General features: G+C 53.0%; 1 protein-coding gene across 12 annotated transcripts in view; it reads left to right on the forward strand.

Moving 5' to 3' along the window:
• Window positions 1-22125, forward strand: part of LOC125703580 (protein CEPU-1) — a 315707-nt gene that overhangs the window by 191426 nt on the left and 102156 nt on the right. For 7 of the 12 annotated variants that reach the window (XM_048968235.1, XM_048968236.1, XM_048968233.1 and 4 more), the window contains one exon: window positions 16000-16084. In XM_048968235.1, the coding sequence (XP_048824192.1) occupies window positions 16000-16084 (85 nt within the window). Of the gene's footprint in view, window positions 1-14441; window positions 14858-14969; window positions 15928-15999; window positions 16085-22125 lie in introns of those variants that run through there. The other 5 variants (XM_048968239.1, XM_048968228.1, XM_048968230.1 and 2 more) reach the window with 5 other exon arrangements.

Consider the following 22125-nt stretch of genomic DNA (forward strand, 5'->3'; position numbering starts at 1 on the left):
TGGCCCAGCGCTGTGCCCCCTCCTGTCCCCACATGCCACCCCCTGTCAGCACTGCCTCCTCCCCCCAAGACCTAATGCCGCTTCGTTTCTGTTTTAATTTTGCTGCGGTTTCACGACAGCCACTGCTGGGTCAGGAGTTACAGAAAGGTTATTGGTGAGTGATGGGTATTGACATCCTTAGCAGCGCCCTGACCCCATCAGTCTCGCTCTGTTCTTCTTTTTCCTTACGTTTGCCCTGCTTTTTTCTGGAGGGCTGCTCTGCCACAGATTGGCTTTGCTCGTGCATAAAGCTTGCTTCATCAGATTTTTACCCAAAGCCACGTTGGATGCTCCTGATTGCAGAGCAGGGCGGGAAGCGCTGGTTGTGCTGAGTGTCAGTACTGAGAGAGGCTTTTCATCATCATATTCGTATTTTGCTCCCACCCAATCCTCCTGTGCTGCCTTTTTCTCAGCTTTTTCACCCTCATCCTCTTGATTCACCCATGCAGCTTGCCCCGGTACCCACCTGCATCACATTGCCCATGCTTGGGGATGGTACAGGGACTCAGGAACAACCAGCTCCATCCTGCAGGGATGCCTGGGGCAGTGGTAGTCACCGTCCCTTGGGGGTGTCCAAAAACGTGGAGGTGTGACATTGAGGGATGTGGTCATTAAGGTTGGGAAAGACCTCCAAGATCCCCAAATCCAACCCCAGCCACTGCCCACGTCCCTCAGTGCCACATCCCCATCGTTCTGGGATGCCTCTAGGCATGGTGACCCCACCACTTCCATGGGCAGCTGTGCAGTGCAGCACCACTCTTTCAGAGAAGTTGTTCCTAATACCCAACCTGACCTCCCCTGGCACAACTTAAGGCTTTTCCCTCTCATCCTATCGCTTTTACCTGAGAGAAGAGGCCAACTTCCATCTTACTAACAGTTTTTGGGTGGAAGGAGGCACCAATTCCACCCAAAAATCACGAAAAACTCAGAGATCAGGGCAGAGTGCCTCGGGTCCAGCAGAGCCACGGCTCACCCCATCAACATGCAGAGCTGCTCTCCCATAGGCAGATAAGGACTGCCTGGCAGCCCATCCCTGCCTTCATCTGGAAGGACAGCAACCTTGGCTCAGGCTGTTTGGAAATAGGGCTGAGCTCATTGGAAGCACCTCTTATCTCCCTGCAGGGAAGGTTCTGTGCTGAGCACGGCGGTGCTGCGCTCCCCGATGCTGCGATAAGCCGCCCTTATCAGATGCTTCAGCACTAAAACTCACCGTGCTCCAACTAGTTGGGCTTTTTTTGGTGTTTTTTTTCTCCTTTTTTTTTCTCTTGGCTTTATGGTTGCCTCCATAAAACCGGCTGGGAAAACTGCTGAAGCAGTAACCCTGCTTGCTTTTAAAGGCAGCTGCAAATCAGCCCCGTGCTCCGCTGCAGCGTGGAGCTGCTTTTATGAGTGCTAATTAACCAGGATCTGCCCTGGGCTCTGCCTCCCATCCAGCCCATGCAGGGCTGGGATTTCACTGCGCTGTGGTTCTGTGCTCAGCACTAATAGGGTTGGGAACAGATTGGTGTTTTGTAGGATTTGGTGGTGTTTGGACCCTGGGGGAAGGGTTGGCTGTTGGAAACTTGTGACCTCTGTGGGTCTGTCTGCATGAGCTGTAGTTGGGAAATGGTTTTTTGGGGAGAGCGAGCACTGTTGGGGTTGGAAGAGGAAACTGCCGAATGCCATTCTGCAACTTGAAATAATGGGAAAGGGCAGCAATTCCAGGAATTTCTGATCTAAGATGAGGAATGCATCACCTCCAGGATGTGGCAGGGCTGCTCCTCAGTCCTCCTGCCCATAAGTAAAGGGCCACCATTAGTATCCAGCCTTGGGACTGCCTGGAGCTCCTTGGCCACAGCAGTGTTTCAGGCACAGACTGTCTGTTTGCATGCTTCCAGGTCTGTTTGCATGCTTCCACATGCTTGCAGGTTTGCTTCTCCTGATGTTGCAGGAGAGGCAGGAGGCTGCCTCCGAGCTCCCCTTTACCTGGCAGGGCTGGGGCTAAAGGGAAAGACCCTGGTGCTGGGAGAAGCACTGCCATGCTGTGAGGTGCTGGGAGCCGAGCTGCAGGCTGACACATTGCAATTTATTTGGACCCCGTGAGTCTTTTCAAGAAAGCAATTTCTTTGACATTTTCTTTTGGCATTTGAAAGGGGGTAAAGGTAGTATTTCCCACGTACACTCATCGCTCCCATCCCTTCCCCAAAGTGATTTAGATTTCTTGCTCTGCGAGATGCAAGCCATAAACTGTGCATAGAGGGAGGTCGGTGCACGCAGCGCGTGGAGCCTGGTGTGCTGTTTGCACAGCAGTGTCCATAAGGATGCCAGGAGCTCTGCACAGCTCTGGGCTGCGTGGCGAGAGGCTCCTTCCAGCCTGGGCTCCCACTGATGTGACACTCACAAGCAACAGTGAAATATCATCAGCATCATGGCTAGGCTTAAATCTTTACTGAGTCTCCATTTTTCTTTCTTTAAACGCTTACAGAATAAATGGAATTTATAATCAGAAACCATAAAATCCCTGATTTATGGTTCATCTTGATGACAATATTTAATAACTCGTGTATATTTTATTACATCATTTTAATGCCCTGTTGTGGAATTTTACTTAGGCATCTCGCCCTCTATATCAACCTGTCGCAGCACAGATGGGCTGACTTCTTGCCTTGGGCTGCGGACGGAGCCAGGCTGGGTTCTGCCCAGGGCTGCCTGGGTCCATCCAAGTGGGCTCCACACTCAGACCTGGACGATTGCAGATCTGACGCTGTTCTCAGCTCCCTTCCAGCATCCCCAGCCAAGCTGCAGTGCAGGTGGAGGAGAAATTCAGCTGTAGGGCCTCTCATCCCTCCTCAAGGACTTTCTGCTTGGAAACCAGCATCTATTTAGGTTATTGCTTTCCCAGTTCAAGTGCATTCTCCTCTGGAAAGCGCTCCCCAGCTTTCTGGGATCGTTAGAGCAAATTAGCTGATGCATCCTATCAGCCTGCTGCACCTGAGGTACCAACCTGTGCTCAGTGCTTGCATGCAGAGGGAGCTCAATGAGCCACATTCTGGCTCTGTGGAAGCAGCAGCTGTCTGCATCCTCCCTGCACAGCTGAGGAGGGGAGGAGAGAGGGCTGTGGGAACTGGAAGAGGATGGGGAGCAGATAAGGATGGATGTATGGAATGGACCGTGGCTTGGGGCCGTAGAATCATAGAATCATTTAAGTTGAAGACCATTAAGATCCCCAAGTCCAACCCAGCCCACCGTGCCTGCTGCCCACATCCCTCAGTGCCACATCCCCACGGTTATGGAGCACCCCCAGGGATGGTGAGCCACACTCCTTCTGCAGCTGTGCAGTGCAGCACTGCTCTTTGGAGAAGGAATTCTTCCTAGCATCCAACCTGTGTCACATCACCCTGATGGGGACTGATGGGCCAGCCACAGCTGTGCCCTCCCATTGGAACCCATTGGTTTCTTTTAGATATAGCCAGAAAATCTAAGTCTTGTTTGCAGCAACTAATTTTTCATTGTGGGACTGTCTGAAATCTTTGCACTGGGAAATCAGCTGCTTCCTACAGATCTCCTGCTCTCTTGCAAAACATTTGTAGAGTTTTCATCCTGGGAATTGTCTCCCCTTCAGTGATTCAGCGTCTGCCTCTGCTCTGCCGGGAGGTGGGGCTGGCAGAGGTGTGAATAACCCCAGAGAGCTGTGGTGTGATGCTACCTGTGTCTAACTCCAAATTAAAGTCTGGCAAAGGAGGTGGCAGCCTATTAATACATCTCAGGCAAGGCTGGAAATGAAGAAAGGGAGTTACTCATGGTCTGGGAAGGTGGTAGGACAAGAAGGCTGGGGGCTGAGGGAGGGAGGGGTTTTGCCCAGCCATTAGAAGGCTCCCTGAGGGGCAGCCCTGGCGCCAAGCATCTGTGGGGCAGACAGAGGGGAGGATCTTTAGGAAACGCACAGGTCATCCTGCTGACCCCATCGGTGCCATCGTCAATTCCACCGTGGGCATTCAAGAAGTCGGCGTAATGGCTGGGAAATCTCTTCTCCTGACTGCATGCAGTGCTGGGAGGCACCGTGCTGCCCATGGAGCATTGAGCAGCAGTAATTGCAGCCCTGCAGCTCCGTGTTTGCCATGGCAGGGGGCTGGGCTTTGCTGCCGAGGTGCCAAGGATGCTCACAGCAGATGTGCCGTCAGCCATCCTGGTTTTCCTGCAGGTCTCCAAGGTCTCGTTGGAGCTTGTGCTTTTTTTCTTAACACTCCTGGAGTTGTGCAGTTGCACAGGAGTCTTGGCTTTCGTTTAGGAGGAGGTTTGACATGGAAAAAATGTGTGAAAATATGGCCGTAGGCTAATAAGCAAGTGTGTCTTTATTATTAATTTTTACGTAGGATCTGAAAATGAAGGCTTTTGGGGGGATCAGGCGTGGACTGGTGGAACTGTGGGGTTTGCAAGGGCTGCAGTGCTGGGTTTGACCTGGGGAGCTCTGAGCCCCACGCCTGCAGGGACTGAGCCTTTTTTAGAGGGAAACCAGTGCTGGGCAAGGGGGGGTGAGTGATGCCCAGGGGCAAAGTTTGGGGTTGCACTGGCAGTGTGGGTGCTGGCAGCCAGCCCTGGGCGCTCCCCCTTCTCTGCACTGAGCAGAGCTTAAATGCCACAGGAATCCGTGTCGCTTTTCAGAGGCTGTTACAGCAAATTGTTAGCAGGCGAGGGGCAGCGCAGGAGCTGTCGCTATCGGCTGCGTTTTGCTAATCTGATCTGAAGGGTCCTCTTGTGAGTGCATCTGGAGCGGTCCCTGCCTCGCTCTGCAGATGCAGATTGCCATGTGTGGGATAAGGGGCACTGAGACATGCCAGGTTCCCCTCCCAACCCTAAAGCTGTGCCCCCCCCCCGCGTGCTGCTGCGTCCTGCGGCTTTGCACCTGAGTGTACATCAGTGCACAGTGAGTCAGGATGGAGAAGGCTGTGCGTGGAATCCTCAATAACACTTCTCACTTCAGAAAACACCTTTATTGCAAAAGCTGTTTGGTTTCCTGGGACAGTTTGCATTCGTGCAGGGCAGTTGATGTTCCAGGAGCTGCTGTGTGTCCCAGTGGGAGTGCAGCACACATCCCGTGATGGGTGGCTCTTCCAGCAAGCAGAACTGCCTTCAGTTCTGATGAAACCCCATTGCCGAAGTGGAGAAAAATCCATTCTGTGGAAATTTTGCTTGTTGGGAATTTCTTTTGCAGATGAGGTAGTTAGGGGATTTTTTTCATTAAAAGCATATATATATATATATCTCTATATTTGAGTTTCGCTGGATTTCCATTTTCCAGCCAACTCTCTCTGCGATGCTGTTCCTGCAGCAGCGTATGGCTTTTTTTTCCCCTCAGGAAATTTTCTAATATCAATTTAATTTTGACTCTCACAACTGCATCTATTCCGCAGGGAACGCTCCCGCCAAGGAAGTGTTCCCTCTTAGCAGCAAGTTCATTTTCCAGCTTAAAAACATCATTCAGTCATTCCTAATGAAAGATATAATCAACTTTCAGGTTTCATGGCTTAGCTGAGCCCCTAATGGGGATGGGGAAACCATTCCAACAGTGGCTCAGCCTGCCTTTCCCTCACTGCAGGCTGTGCTCACAGCTTGCAATGAGTTGCACTGGGTGAGGTTGCACCCAGAGAATGCAACCTGTGCAGGGCTGTGCACACATGGGTGCAGCATCCACGTGGGTGCAATGCAGGAGTTGATTGCTCGATTTGTGGCCTTTGCAGCCTGCAGGGTTTGCTCCATTCCAGCCTCAAGCTGAAGCTTTCGGACATTGCTGCACACAGTGCTTTGGGGCTCGCAGACTTGCTTTGCTTTGCTGCATGACATCTGCAGGCAGTGGGTCAGCTGAGCTTTTGTTTTCTTGCCTCGGAATGAACGAGAAAGAAGAAAAACCCAGACAGCCCCATTTGTGTCCTGTCTGATTGCATTTCCGTGCCTACATATCTGCTCTGCATAAATGTTGGTGGAGCGCTACGGGGGGAATAGGCTGTCGTTGCATGAATGTGCCTTGCAGCAGAAAGGGCTCGGTTTCCTTTGAGACCTCACTGCATTACAGCACAGGTACTGCACCACGCATCCCCTCCTGCACCCAGATCTCCCTCCTGAGCAAGCAGGATTACACTGCTCTGCACTGCCCTTGGGTCTGCACACACACACAGCGCCCATCCCAGCCCCTCTGCTCCCCCAGCCCATCAGTCCATGTCCTTCTGTCCTTCTGCTGAGCCTTTCACTGCTGCCTTTCCTCCCTCTGACTTACAGGATTAGGCACAAAAATGGAGGGTTGTGGTGTATAACAGTGGGGCTGCAACTACCTTAAAAATAGAGTGCAATTGCACCATGGCAGTGCTTCTGAATCACCTCCCCACCTCTCACTACTCCTGATAACTGGCATTTCTCTGTGTTTCAGCACTAAGGATGCCTGCTTTCTGCCCAGTTGTGCCTTTGGCTTCTTGGTCACCCTGTCTGTGTGGTTTTAGCATTCAGTGGCACCACTGATACTGCACTTACTCTTTAATTAATTTACAGCCATGGAGCTGCCCTTCCAGTTACATGTGTGGAAATTACAAGCGTGGGCAGCACAGCTGCTGTGCAATCATCCCACCACTGCACTGTGATTGCACCTGTTGTGCCATCAGCGTGCAGCTAAGGTGGAGTTTTGGTGGCTCTCTTGGCATGGATGGGGGAATGGTGGAATCACAGAGCTGACAGGTGACCCACAGAGCTCATGGAGGGCAGCTCCTGGCTCCACACAGCATCACCCAGAAATCACACCCACACCCAGAGTGATGATGCTGCAAAGGCTGGTGGTAGAAGCCAAGCACACACCTTCTGGGGTGCAGCAGTGGGATCTTTTCCATTTGGACCCCAAATCTGTTGAATTTATGATGTTAAGCAACCTCTTTTCCCTTGGTGATTTGCCACGTGTGACAATCCTGCTGTTGAGAAGGGTCCCACTCAGCAGACTTGGGCTGACAGAGCTGAGCTCAGTGCCTGTCACACATCTCAATCTCCCCCTTTTCACTGGAACAAGGAAAGCTGTTTTCCTGCCTCTCGAAGCTGGTTGAGACCTACAGATGACGAGCACAGTAACGTAATGCATTTTTATCGTTATTAAGCTCCCAGCGCCTCTTTCCCTGTCAGTACAATCAGGCTAATGAGATGTACCTACAGCTCCCAGAGCTGGGAGGACAATTCGGTCCATTTCTTCCATTTGGATGGAGCAGAGCGCTGTCGGTTGCCCATATCCCTCTGCCACCACTGGTGCCAGCTGGTGCAGGCTCCAGGACCGGGGGCCAGGGTCCTCCCTGGTGCATCATCATTGACTTTAATTGGGCTCCGCCAGGGAGAGGTTTGGATTGCGGATCTGCTGGCGGTGGGTTGGTGCCAGATGGCAGATCTCCATGTCCTCTTCCCCTACAGCCTGAAGGCAGAGAGGGGAAAGAGCCTCGCAAAGGGGGAAAAATGGGCAGAGAATCCTGAAACACAATGAGGGCTGATTCAAAGCTGCTGTGCTCCAACCCGGTTTGCTCATTATGCGCTTGTAATTGGCATCTGAGATGTGTGCTTAGAAGCAAAGCCTTGCTACCCCTTGGCCAAGTTCTGCAGTGACGTCGCTGCCCTCCCCACAACACCGTTTCTCCTTACTTAACACAGAGTCATTAAGGTTGGAAAAGACCTCAAAGATCATCTGGTCCAACCATCAGCCCTTCCTCCCACCGTGCCCACTGAACCTTGTCCTTATGGCTCTATGACACTAATGCTGAAGTGATTTAATGACCAGCCCGGGTGTCCTGAGGGAGGGCCACGACTCCTTCAACCACCACAAAGAGTTGGGGCTTCGTGAGGGGACAGCAGGGCACTGTGCTGGTGGTGGACTTGGGGTGTTGTGTGGGGAAGCCCTTGGCTTTCACGCTCTTCACCGTGAACCCTTCTGCTCTGAATCTGCTCTCCCATTTTGATATTCCCTTTGGTGCTTTAGAGCTCGCTCATGGCTATTTTATGTATCTATCTATAGTTGTATAGTTAAGAAAAAATGGCCAAATTGTGGCTTTTCATACACATGCAAAGAAGAGCAGCGTTGGGAGGAGGTGGCAGCGATTGGTATAGGCACAGTGGGATGTGGGGACGCGGGGGGTTCCCTAAAGCAGCCCAGAGCTGTCACCCAGAGCCCCTTCTGTCACTGCTCCATCTGTGCCTCGTGGGTTATCTGAGGACGTGGGGCCCATAAAGCAGCAGTCAGAAGGGAGCAGCGCCGTAGTACAACCACATGGAAGCTGATAACTCGCACTGATGGCTTTGCCAGCAGGGAGGAAAAAAAAAAGAAAAAAATCCAACACCCTGTAAATTTACTTTGTTTTGATATTCAGCTACTCCTTTTTCTTGTGGAGTATGTGCTAATGTGTGTGATAGCTCCGTGGCTGTGTCAGAACACAATATTCAGATGGTTCCCACCAGTTGGTGCTTGACGAGCTGTTTCAGAAGGCTGGCATGGAAGAGGGGAGCATCTCCATGTCAGCATCCCCCCTCTCCCGCCTGCCTTCATCTCAGGCCTCCATCCCCACCGAAATGAGCAGCAAATCAATGTGTGCCTAATAAAAGATGATTGGAAATTGCTAATAGGAGTGTGGGAGGGCAGCCTTGCCGCCCGGAGCCGAGATGAGTATGGATTTTCTCTTGCCAGGGATTGTAAACACTGCTGAGCTCCCCAGAGAGCCCCGGATGCTCACCCTCTCCTTTTGCCCTCATCGTTCTCCAGCAGCCTTAAAGGAGCCCAGTAATGGCAATTAGCTGCATTAATTAGCAAGAGCTAGCAGCGCTTAGCCCCCGTCCCAAGCTGTGCATGCTCTGGAAGGCATGTGATAAATGAGGGCGTCGGGTGGGGAGTTTCTCAATGCCTTGGTGCTGGGCTTTAATCTCTGTTCCCCGTATCTGGGAGCCTCTTATTTATTTACAGTGACCCCACGCCTCCCTGGGCAGCCTGTTCCAATGCATTACCACCCTTTCAGAGAAAGGAATTTTCCCTAATATCCAACCAGCAGATGCTAAACCCCTTCTGGGCAGCTGGTGCATGTAGTTCATCCGTGTCACAGGACAGTCCAAAGGCAGCTTTGAGGATGCTCTTTCTTTTGAGTGAGGTGCCCAGTGCCAGGACACGGAGCTTTGAGGTGTGATGCCCAAAGCTCTGCTTGGCAGCAGCCCACGCATCACCGTGGCCAAAAGTATTAATGCAGGGGAAAAGTTAACCACACTTACTGAACTGCAAAAAAGGTTGTTTTTATACCCCTTTATTGGAATATAAAGACAGCTTTTATAACCTTTTAAAGGGACATAAAAGCAGCTCGGAGACTTGAAAGCTCGCTCCAATTTAAGACGGCGTGGCGATGCTGACAGGTTTGGGATGCGGTTGCAGGGAGGACAAGGGGACTGCAGCAGGCCTTCCTGGAGGTGGCACGTACTGCTGGGGTGCACACTGCGATGGGATCCCTCCTCTCCCCCCATCGATGGGGATTTGCATTCATGCCCTGTGTTGGCCCTGTGTCGGTGGGACGCGACACGAACAGCAGGGTGACCTTTCCAGCAGCCCCACGGAACAGGTTGAATATGGAGAGGCTGTGATGCTCTCTTCTCCCCATGCCACCTCCCAGATAATAAAGCTTCCAGACAGAGTGCTGCATGGCCACGAAGAGGACGGGAGCGGGAGCAGCTGCTTCTAATTTTGCTTTGTGGGGAGGGAGGGAGGTGATGCTGAGAGCACCCCGCATTCTCTGCACATATTTTTCATCATTATAGGCAGAAATGCCAGAGTGGTGACAGATATTAATGCAGTTCACGCCGGGAGAAAATCTTCTTTCCATCAGACTCAATGTTCAGCAAGAGGGCAGTGCCATTTGCAGCCCTCGGGAGGATGTGTTTGAAAGGTGATGTGTTCTTTCCCCGGGAAGTTTTATTCCGAGATGAAGTTGAGATTGGAGCAAGGGCACCTGGATCCGTCGCAGTGGGGCATCGTGGATCCAACCAGATGTGCTGGAGAGGCGATGAGGTTTGGGTGCAGCCCAAAGTGCCCACGCAGAGCCTGGGGATGTCACTGCCACGTGTGGCTGTTTTGGGGCTCGTGCTCCATCCTATGGCACGCAGCTGTAAGGTCTGCAGAGTTCCTCTGCACAGCGCTGCGCTTCCTCACACCCCTCAGCCTCCTTCTATTTGCTTATCCCACTAAATATTCATCAGTAACATTTAAGACAAAGGAAAGAGATAATTACAAGGGGAGAATTTTTTTGCAGTATTAAAGGTTAACAGAATTCTTGGCATTTGTGCCTTGTCGATCTCCGTGTAATTATGCTCATTTCCCAGAATTCAGAGGTGACTGTGCCTGTTAACGCTCAAAGATGGTACCCCGGGAATTAAATTTATGAGATCATTTCTCAAAATCTTCAGATTCAACCCAAGCATCCCGCTTAATGGCACGGTCATTATTAATATTATTCTTGGACCCGCCGCGCGGGGCAGAGGACGGGTGGCAAACAGAACACTGATGCATGTGGGCAGCAGCACGCCTGGCTTTTGTTCCTGAGCCATTTGGCAACCTCAGTGCTTTGTGAAATGAGCATTTCGCTTTGGGTTGGCGGGAGCTGCAAAGGTGTGGGTTGGAGGTCCAGCAGAGCAGCGCTGTTTTGGCTGTCGGGAGTTGGGATGGGAGCATTTGCATCTCCGCAGCTCTGGTGTTTAATGAGAAAACAAGTGTTAGCCCATGCGACGTGCCTTATCAGTGCACAACAGGAGGCAAAAGCAGAGGAGCAAAGCTCGGTTCTTTGCATTCCTCGTGTCCGTGCTGGAGCTGCTGAGGAGCTGAGGTGAGCACCGAGGCACGGCTCGCTTTGCTGTGCCGCCTGAGCAGACTTTTCCTCCCTTGGTGCTGTTAAAATGCAGAGCGGGTAGGGCTGCAGAGCACTGGGTTAATGTCATACACTTACACAGTGCTATTGGATGGCCCACGGCGTGGTTTTACCCGATGTCATCACCTGATTCGTCCCATCAGATGCTGTGAGTGGAGGGGCTGCGCTCCTGAGCGCTAACACAGCACGACCTTGCAGCCATGCAGCGAGCAGCAGATTGATCCGAAACCAATATCGATCCACACCACGCACAGCTGGGATCAATCTCCCTTAATATCTTCCCCTGTGCCAGTGTGGCTCGGTATCTTTGAGAATTCTCTAGTAGACATGTTTAATATGACAGCGGCGCGTATGGAGGTGTCACTCCATCAATGCATATGTTGTGTTGGGTGGGCTGTGCTCGGAGGCTGAGATAGTGAGAACTGTCAGAAAGGAGCAATCAATAAATCAGAACGTCTCCTAAGGGGATTTGCCCATAGGGATGGGGGGGGTCACCATCCCTGGGGGTGTTGCAGAGCTGTGGGGATGTGGGCAGTGGGCACAGTGGGGTGGGCTGGGGTAGGACTTGAGTTGCAACAGGTTGGGAAAAGCAGAAAGCGGAGCAGGGAGGAGCTGCTTGGATGGCTTTATGCATTTTGCATGCTGTCTGTGCCCACTGCTTGGAGCCGGTGTCAGGGAATGAGGGCTGAGTGCCCGCAGGGACACTCCACACATTCAGAAAAATGGCCCCAAATGGCCCCAAATGCAATTTCTCCACTCAATGCAGGGAAAGCCTTTGGGGCAAGAAGGGCTCAGAATGGCTCCAGCCAAGGAAGGCTCTCAATCATTGCTTCTTAATTGGGGTTGGCGTTAACAAGGGGATAAATGAGGCAGTGTGGTGAGCAGAGCAGGAGCCCACATCCTTTGTGTGCCGTGAATGGGCACTGCTGCACGGGGCTCAGTGCTGTGTGTGTGCACCTGACTGATGCCAAGCAGTGAGGCCGTGTGTGCAGCCATGGACCTGATGGAGAATAATGCAGCGCCGTAGCATGGAGGGGAATTGTGAATGGTTTGAGCATAAATTATGGTTCTGATCATATTTGGCAACTTCAGACTAAAAATAAATGTGGACTTTGGGGTTACAGATTGCCATCTATCAGCTTTGTGAAAAGGAGAAAAAAAAAAGGAATTAAAAGCCAAATCCGGCCCTAGAAATTGCCTGGCTGTGACCTACTTATGGAAAGTCAGGTTTTTTGTTGGTTCTTTTCTTTTTTTTCCTCTAGGATTGAACTCTGTCAGTATGGGGAGGTGTGGGCTGTGTGTGTGTAGGTTTGCTGGCCGCTGGGTGTGAGGGCATCCATCGAGCAGCCTCTGAGCAAATGCATGGGAGAGGGATGCCGTGTAGTTCTGGGCAAGCTGGAAGAGGTGGAAACTGTTTTATTTCAGTTGATGGAGGAGCATCAGTGGCAGGCTTGTATCAGGGCATGGGACCACTCAGTGATGCACGTTGGCCTTGTTTGTTCTGTTTCACCCCAAAGCAGGAGGTTTTGCTGGAAGGCTCAGCACTGAGGAGGCCCCTGCAGCAGTGGAGAATGCTGGCTGAGGCTGGGTTTGGGCTTACAGTTGCAGCTGATTTGGGGCAAACCGATGGTGCAAAAGCCATGGCTGGGCTTTGGGGGAGCACAGGGGCGAGGGAAGGGAGCGTGCCCCAGGAGCTGCTGCAGAGTGGCACTGCTGAGTCTCACCCTGTCCAATCTCGCTGGAAAATTGAGTCAATATCTGTCCCCTCCCCAAATATTTTGCACAGCAGCACCCATGGCTCCTTCTGGCGGTGTCCCTGAGAGCTCTCTGCATCCTCCCTGCTGCTCATTGCTCCCCTGCATCCCTCCATGCGATGCTCCCCGCCCCTCCTGCTCTCAATTGCTGCCAGGAGGGGGGGCCTTCAGCCTTGGAGGCTGCGAGAGGAGATAAATATGTGTGCAGAGCAGGTGTGTGTGTGCGCCCGGCTCGTTCCGCTTGTTTCCTGCCTGTTGCTTGCGAAGGAAGGAGATTTTTATCTGAGCAGGAAGAAAGCAAAGGAGCTGAAAGCAAGGCGAGGTGCTGCTTTGCAAGCATCTTCGTCCGTGCATGGCAGGCTCTGCTGCTGTGGTCAAAAAGCAGCGAAGGAAGAAAGGCTCTCTCATCCCCAGAGGAGGCTACAAAGCTCCCTTTCTCTTCCTGCTGAACCTTCACAGCTGGACTCGGTTGCTGGCTCCTCTGCTGCTGGAGTGACTGAATTATTGAAAGGAATCTTGATTTTGTTTTCTCTTTGCTGTTTTCATGCGTTGCGTTTATTGTCTATAGATATTTTTAAAGTCTGAAGCAATTACAGCTGTCAGAAAAGAGACGAGCTGTGACAGGCTGATTTATATGTACATTGCATGTGTGCAAGAGAGGGAGAGCGGGATGGGCAGGGATTCTGCTGGGCATTGGTATGCAGGAACCAGCCATTTAAATTCCTTGGGACTTGCCGAGGACACCAAGCTTCTCCTAACAGGGTTGGTTGGTGACTTTGGGTTGGGATGTCTGGAAGTCACTGCAAGCCTTTTGAGGTCCTCCTGCTCTCAGCACTGACAGGTGCTTTCTGTCCTGATGGAGGGTGCCCAGCTTGAATGTTGCTTTAGGAGTTTGCATGGCTGCAGTCCTTGTGATCCCATTGGTTTTGCTGATGAAGGAGCTTGTCACTGCCTGGGCAAAGGGAGCAGGGTGTGCACTGAGAGTCCTGTTCATGAGGGCAGCTAGTAAGTAGCACGGGGTGGTCCCAAAAGGATGCTCCAGCAAAATCAGTGCCTCTTGTTCCTCGCTGACTCACACATCCCTGAAAATTCCCTGCTCTAGAGGAAATGCAGCTCTGCACGTGGAGTTTCATTCTGTCACAAACTCATCTTGCTGTTTGCAGCTAGGTTTTGTGGCTGCAAAAGTTGTGAAGCCCTCCTGCGCTGAGCAGGGCGAGCTGCAGAGCTCCCTCCTCCCGCTGAGGGCTGCAGAGAGCTGCTCCCTTCTCCAGGGAGCCGGGAAGCGGAGGGAGGGAATGCAGGGCAGCACGTCCCAGCAGTGCTGGATTCATAAAGCAGAGCCTTCGGAAGGGAAAGGAGTCAGGAGAGAGATGCAAAGCAATCCCCTTCTCATATGACCTATCAGCGCGCACAATAATAATAAAGCTTTATTTGATTGAGTGTTTCCTCTGCCTGGCACAGCTCATAATGTTGGAGAGATTAAATAGCACAGTTAGTGAATTAAGCAGTAGTTTACAGGGGATTCGGAGACTCCGGGGATTAGTAACGGGCTATGGATCCTTTCACATCTAGGTCACCCCTCGGAATCCAGCTCAGGTTGGCAGTGATTTAAAGCCCACAAAAATTCCCCGGTGCGGGGCGAGGGCTGCAGAGCGTGCGGCGAGGGATGGAGGAGGGAGGATTTGGGGACGGGGCGATGCGTGAGCCGGGGGTGCGGGGCTGCAGGAGCTGAAGGCAGAGCAGCTCTCTGTGGCTCCGGGATGTTGAGCTCTGAGGATTGCTCCCAGCACCTTTTGCCAGCATGAAGCTGTGCCTGGAAATATTATTAACGCGTCCGGCCGCTAGCGGAGGGAAGGAGGAACTGCTCGGCATAAGCAAATGCGATATCTGTTAAATTATGAGCTGATAAAAAGTACTCGGGGACTGCGCTTGCAGCTGGGGAGGAATTTAGCGCTGACGCTCATGTCTGTGAGGTGCAGAGGACCAGGAGGGCACCCTCCTGCCTCTCCTCGTCGCTGCCTGCATGGGTTTTTTTTTGGTGGGTGATGGGAAGTGTGGGAAAGGGGAACCATCCTGCGCCTCAGTTTCCCCTCCTGCACAGCGCCTTTGTGCCCGGGGACGGGATGGCGTGGAAGCAGAGGGGGTAAATATCAGAGGTCGTTTGGCTGCCGGGTGCAGGTAAGCACGCCGGGAAGCGAGCAGGGGAGAAGGGGGGGGAGGTACCCCATCCCATCCCCGTGGAGCACGGTGCGGTGGGGGTTAAGGCGGCCGTCCTTCGCCTGAGAGCGCGCGCCCACTGCCTGCGCGCGGCTGTGCGGTGCTGTGAGCGTGCGGGAGCCAAAGTGCCGGTCAGTGATGGAGCCGCTGCCATGACAACCCCGGGCAGTCAGCCTGCGTGCCGCGCAGGGATGCTCCCCAGCAGCCGTGCCGCCGGGGCTGGGATGCTGCCGCCCTTCTGCACCCCGTCCTCCTGCTGCTGAGGGTGTCCGACATCCCAACATCATCCGACATCCCAACATCATCCGACGTCCCGCAGCCCGGCATCCCAGCGCCCTGCGTCCCGCCGGGACCAGCCTGCCTTTGGGACCCCGCGCTGGGGCTGGAGGAGGAGAGGGACTGCTGGGCACTCGGAGGCCTTTGCCCGCTGTGCCTTTGTTGCTTCTGGACCCGCTTGCTAGCTCGCTGCAGGGAGTGGTGGTCTTTTTCTGCCGCCTGTTGTTGGCTTTTCTTTCATTCTTTTTTTTTTTTTTTTTTTTTTTTCTTCTTTTTTTTTTTTTCCCCTTGTTTTTATGGACTGCCCCCGCTCGGGGAGCTGCGAACTCGGGACAAGTGTGTGTGTGCGGGGCGGGAGCGCGGCGCAGCCCCCGGCACCTCCGTGCCCAAGTGAGCCTCGGACTGCTCCCGGGAAGAGCCGGCTCGCCCAGCGTCCAGCACCTTTGCCACTTCTCCTCCTCCTCTTCCTCCTCCCCCCGGCCCTCCCGTCCTCCTCCCTCACCCGAGGATACTGGGGACTCCCTCCGGATGCCGCTCGGCAGGCTCAGTGCTCGCAGGCTGCCTTTCCAGGGGCTCTCCTGATCTCCGTGGAGCTCCGCATCGCTCGCCTCCGCGCCCGCCCCGGTGGTTTTGCTCCCCCCCGTCCCCACACACACGCACCCCCTCCCTCCTCTCCCCCCTTTTCGCTCCCGGTGGCCTCGTCGGGTGTGTTTTTTGCCTGGTGGAAAAGTCCCTGCTGCCCAGGATGGGGGTCGGTGGGTGCTTAGCCCTGCCCTGGAGGTGCCTAGTCGTCCTCTGTCTCAGGCTGCTCTTCCTTGTGCCCGCAGGAGTGCCCGTGCGCAGCGGAGATGCCACCTTCCCCAAAGCTATGGACAACGTGACTGTGCGGCAAGGGGAGAGTGCCACGCTCAGGTAGGAGCTGCTGCCTCGGGCTGTGCTGGGGGGAGTTGTGCTGTGTGGGAGCTGCCTGTGCCTTTGGGATGTGCCTCAGTTTCCCCAGTCGGGGAACTAAAAAGCTGTGAGTGCCACTCCCCTCTTTAGGGCAGTGGGGGGGATGTGGGGCTGTGTGCTGCACCCCCTGCTCAGGTCCTGTCTGCAGCGGTGCCATGGGAGCAGGGGTTGTGCCCAGCGCTGTGCCCCACTCCTGGTCCCTATTCTCGCAGCAGATGGGCGCAGTGTCCTGCTGGGGCTGCTGGGCAGGGACATGAGCAGTACGAGGCTGCATTTTAATTGCTGTGTTGGGAGCAGTGCTTGCAACTCCGGAGAGACTTTGGTATCTGCGGGGTTGGGTGTGCGCAGGGGAGCGAGTGGAGCAGGGCCAAGGCAGGATGACAGAACAAGGGGATGATCTTTGGTCGGACTCTCTTTCAAATGTGAATCCTCTCCCTGTGTGTTTGCTGGGACTCGGCATCGTGTAGCTGTGCCTTTCAGCCCCACAGCCCCTGCACCTTCCCAGGAGGAAAGAATGGAGCAGCTGTGTGCCATCCCGATGATTTTGTCTTGTGGCATGTCATGGCTGGGCCAGAAAGGTTGGGTGTGGGTGCATAGGGGTGTGTTGGATCAGAGCTCACCTCCTGGCTTCTGGTTAAAATAGCTCTTCCAAACATCTGGGCTTTCCCAAGCACCGAAAATCCTATGGATTTACAATGGGATGTCGAAGAGGGAAGGTTTTGTGTTAAGGGAGCAAAAGGTGCAGGAGCCGTGGGTATGGGCACTCTGCAAACTCACTGGGAGGAGGAGAACTGCTCTGCTTGGGGTTCCTGCCCACGGTGCCCAGCCCTGCTCAGTGTGCAGCGTGCAGACAAACCAAGCATTGCACAGAAAGCAGAGGGACAGCGGCGTGAGTCAGCACGGAGTCAGGGCTGCTTTCCTTCTCAGCGAGGCTGTTGGGTGGTGACACACGGGTGACAAATCTTGCACCTGGCTTTGGGAAGCAGCCCTGCAGACAGTATTCCCATTGTGCTTTCCCTTGGGCCCGTTGCTTTTGGGAATTATCCATCTCATGGCATTAGTTTGGTCACTGGAGAGGTGTTGCAGTGGCAGTTTGGTGGTTTTTTCCTGCTGGTGTAAGGTGGGGACGGTTGGGAGCAATGAGCCGCTCTGGCGGTGCAGCCATCGATCTGTTGTTTGGGAGTTCACTTGTTCAGAATAGCAATGCTGCCGCGTGTTTCCTCCCGCCCAGCACACTGATGCTGGGAGCACAGGGAGGGGGAAAACGATCTTCCTCTCCTTTTTTCCTCCTTTCCCACTCATTTCCATGCGCGGTGGGAGGACGGCGAGCCGCAGCCAAGGACTTGGAAGAAAGCATATGTCTCTGGAGGTCCCTTTTTATGGTTCTTTCTTTTTTTCTTCTTTTTTTTTCTTTCCCAACTGACAAAAGGGAAAGCAAGCTGAAAAACTTTGCTGCTTCTGTGAAAACCCCACGAGGGCTGCAATTAGGTTACTCCACACTGGGTGCCAGCAGCCCTGCAATGCCCTCCCCGCTCCATGTCCGGCGTGCTGGTCACAGCACAATGCATAGCTGCAGGGAGCAGCTTGTGCCCAGGCCCAGCAAAGCACAGCCCCAAAGCTCATTTAAAGGCGTGCAGGCTTTGCTCTGTGTTGTTCCACAGTTATGTTTGGGTGTAATGCTGCAGGTGCTTTGGTTGGGGATGGTGCGTTTGGGGTCAGTGCTATGGGGCTGCGCTCATGTGCCTGCAAGGATGAGTCAGAGTGGGGTGGGGGCACCAGGGTTGTTTGTTTCCTTCTGTATTGGGATGTCTGCTGAAGCACACACACTTTTGTGTTGCTTTGGTCATGGTTAAATGTAAATCTGTGGTTAGATGCTGGTATAGAGCTTGTGCCTGGGGTGGTTGTGGGCGAGTTACTCTGGGGTGCAGTAGAAACTGCAGGGATGGGAAGAGGACTTGTGGATGTCCAGCCTGACTTCTCAGTGCCTTTATCAGTGCCCACGTTGGGCTCTTGGGGTTATGCTTAGGGCTTGGGGATAGCACAGGGTGCCTTTCTTCATCACACGGTCAGGGTGAGGCTGGTCCATCCCATCCCACACCTTGGTTGCATCCTACCCACCCCGGTAACAAGCAGCTCGCACCCTGTGCTTGCAGCAGCGCCGAACCCAACCCATTTCTCAGACCTCTGCAGGAGCTTTCTCAGCACCAAAACAAGAGGTTTGATTGCGGTTTCACTCTGATAGGCATCAGTCAGCACTTCCCACGCACGGCTCTGACAATGCCAGCAGCACACATGGGTGCTTGCAGGCGTCCCCATGAGTTCACAGTGCCCTGAGCAGGAGCAGGTGCAGATCCAACCAGAGCAGCACTTCTTTCCCTGACTGCTCCCTGGTTTTCCCGATGCTTTTATTCACTTTGATTCCACCGTGAAGAGTCAAATCTGAGTTTAACAGAGGCTGAATCCCTTCTAACCCCTATGTTTCATGTGATTTCTGTGCCCTTTGCCATTGCTCTCCACAGTGCTTTACCTGAACCTGTTTTTACAAATGCATTTTGCCTGTGTTGTGCTCTGGAAGTAATTTTGGAGAAATGATAACTTGGCGGTGAAACAAAACAAAATCCAGCATGTTTGTTTGCCTTTGACGGATACAAACAGAACCTGCCTGCTTGCTGCACAGGAGGGAATCTTCCTCACACACAGCTCTGTTCTGTGTTGGATTTGGAGACCTCCCTGCACCCACAGACCCGCAGCAGAGGGGCTGCACAGCCCCATTGCATCCCCAGCGCTGCTTCTGGCTTTGCTTGCGATGGCGTTTCTGAGAGAGGAGTTGATTGCTAAAGTGACATGTCAGCAAATCTCAGCCACCTCTCCCCCATCTCTGAGATGGAATCAGCCTAAAGTGGGGGGGGGGGGGGAGAAAAAACACACACACGTCATATGCATGGATTATTTTTATTTTTTCTGAGTACAATTTCCATCTGAGATGAGATGCGCTCCTGATTGCTGTGCCAGAGAGGGCTTCCCTTTATAGCTCTGCTGCCTCGAGCTCAGCGTGGCTTTTGGGGCTGGGGGCATCTTGTGCATTTCTGTGTCCATCCTAAGGCTGAGTGCCAGCTTGAGGAAGGTGTAAATCCAGCAGATGGCACTTTGGGATGGGAAGGGCTGGTAGGGTGAGGATCAGAGCCTGTAGGTACACAGCTGTCTAGTGGGAAGGTGCTGGGGTGGCATTTCTGATTGCTAAGCCAGTGTTATGAGATGGAAGTTCATCTGATGTTAGGTGCCCCCCGAGGTCCTATCAGTGTGTTCGTCTCTGTGTAGCCCTTGGAACATTTGCTTTCTCTGTCTTTGTGAGTCATCTGCTTGCACTGCAGTCTTCAGTGGTGGGATGTGCCCCTCTGTTGGGAAAAGTGCAAAGTGTGTTATGCAGGGGGGCTCTGCAGATGGCCAGCAGCACCCTGCTCTCACCTGGAGCTTGGAGTCCCAGCAGTGGGACAGCCTTCACCACGACTGAGCTCAGAATCAAGCATGGGACCTGAATCTGTGCCCCTTCTGTTGGCTTCAGGGGAGTTACCCAGCCTTGGTCTAGCAGAGCTGCTCCTCTCTTCTTCCAGACCCCCCAGCCTGCCCGTTTCTGTTTGTGGTGCTGGAGCTCAGACACCCTTATTTTCCTTCAGGAGGAAAGGGGAAAAATAGGAAGGACTTAATCTACGACCACATCAGCAGGAGAACTGGCTAATAGAAATTGTAATGAGAATACAGAGCCAAACAAACAAGCAAATGGGAAAATGCAATCCCCCCAATGCAATAAAGAGATTTATGCCGACAAAGGGGCTGATCCGGCGCTCATTAATGTCACCACAAGTCTTTATCCTAACTGTAATGGACTGTGGATCAGGTTGGAAGACAGCATCTTAGCTACAATATGCAAACTGTTGACGCCCTGTGCAAGGAATAGCAATGCAGAAAGCCTTCTCCCAGCAGGAAGAGTTGGCTCTTTGTTGCATGCAGCACCTCTGCAAGGCGAATGCGTGATGCCCTTGGGTGTAACGTTCAGAGGTGCAAAAGCCACTGGAAGCTGAGAGCTAGGCTGGCTGCTTGGATCTCCTTCTGCTGGAATGCCACGCATGCCTTCATTGCCAGGGCGTTAGGAATCTCGCCTTGAGTAAGGGTTCCTGGCTCTTCCCAAGCAGCAGTCCTGCTGGAAGGAGGTCTGTGGTTCACGTGCAAAATGAGGAGATGGGAGAGCAGATGGGTGGGGATGGGTGGCTGGAGGCAAACTTGGCAGCTGTGCTGTCCTCTGGAAGAAGAGCTGGTGGTGATGCTGAGATGGGGAGGGAGAGACACCTCTGGGGAGGGAAAGGACACCAGGGGTCAAAGAGGAGACGCATGAGTCTAGCTCTGCATGCCAATGAGGACAGAGTAAATAAGGAATAAAACCACCTTTCAGCACGAGCAGCTGGTGAAATATCACAGGTTTGTTTGGTGGATTTTTTTTTCCAGAGATGGGAGATTTTGACCGACTCTGCAGCCATAAATGGCTCTGACACCTGCGTCTGTTTTATCAGACACATGCAGAGCCCCAGACATGATCCGAACATCCATTACTTTGGATTTTTAAGCCTGTTATTTAAAAATAAAAAAGTCATGATGGGTTCATTATTTTCCCAGCATTTTGTTCTCTATTCAACAGAACTTGGGTGCTTTTCAGTTTCTTGCACATCCCTAATAAGAAAGTGTCAGGCAAAAGAAACTCCCCAGGGTGTGGAGGAAGGGAGCAGGACAGCTCTAGGTTTAGACCCACTCCCAGATCCATAGGTGATGTGGACCTGCAGGTGGGCACAGCACTGACATCTGGAGTTACATTTGGGTTCTTAGCCTGAAGTCATTCAAATCCAGTAAATTTTAGGTGTGAGGCTTTGCTCCTGAGTAATCCTTGCTGTGTTACATCTTTGGTGCTCTCCTGCATCCAGTACAAAGATATTGAGCTCAAAGGAAGAAGGGCCATCTCTGTGACAGGATTGCAGGGCCTGGGTGAAAGCAAAGCACATCTCTGTGGGTCCAGTGCTCACCTTGCAGGGACATTTCCTGGGAGCTGGGCAGGCACTTTGTGCTCCAGCTTTGAGGTGGAAAATTCACACTTCAGTTCCATAAGGTTTTAGAGCATCTTATGGGAAATTTTGTCTCAGAGGGGAAGAATTCCTGGAATCAGAGTTTCCCTTTGGCTGCAAAAAAAGTGTTTTCCTGCACACCTCTGAGCTGCTCTCATTCTGAAATCAGTGTTTCCCTCTTTCTACATCCTTCCTTATTGCTTCTTGAACTGTAGGAGCTGTTCTGCTTTGACTTGAACAAGGATTCTGTTGAATATCAGCTTGCAGAGGCCAAGCTGTAGGCTGGCCATTGCACACTGCGACCCCATTTGCTCAGCAGTTCAGTGCAAGGTGTAAATCAGGGCAGGACGTGGCGGTGTGGGGAGGCAGCAGTGTGGGTCCATGAGTCCAAGGCACTCCAGTGTGCTTGTGAGACGTGATTTAGTCCTCTGCAAACACACCGTGAGGAGCTCAAGGCAGCATTACCCTTGACTTTCCTCTCCCCTCTTGGTGCTTAAGCTCTGTGGCACGGCAGGATGTGGCCGGAAGGCCAAAATCCCACCTTGGGTTGTTATTGCCCTGTCGTGGAGATGGATGTTTGAGGGAGATGCCTTCACTGGTGCACGTCAGCTACATCTCCTAAATTTCCCTGCTTGTCCTTGGCTGGTGGAGGACAGCAGCTGCAATCTCCTTGCTGGTTTACAGCCAGCAACACGCAGGCTGCTGATCTTGTTTAGCCAAATACGGGGCTTTGACCTCAGACACATGCCTGGGAGCAGCACATGAGGCACTGTGGCCATCTATAGATCCACCTGCACCGTCTTGGTGGCCTCCATCCATTCAAGTGGCCAAGATCACGGGGGGTTGAATACCAAGAAAAGACCAAAGGCTTGATGGCCGAGAGTCACATGGGAG

This window comes from Lagopus muta, chromosome 22, assembly GCF_023343835.1.
Source record: "Lagopus muta isolate bLagMut1 chromosome 22, bLagMut1 primary, whole genome shotgun sequence".
NCBI classification, from domain to species: domain Eukaryota; kingdom Metazoa; phylum Chordata; class Aves; order Galliformes; family Phasianidae; genus Lagopus; species Lagopus muta.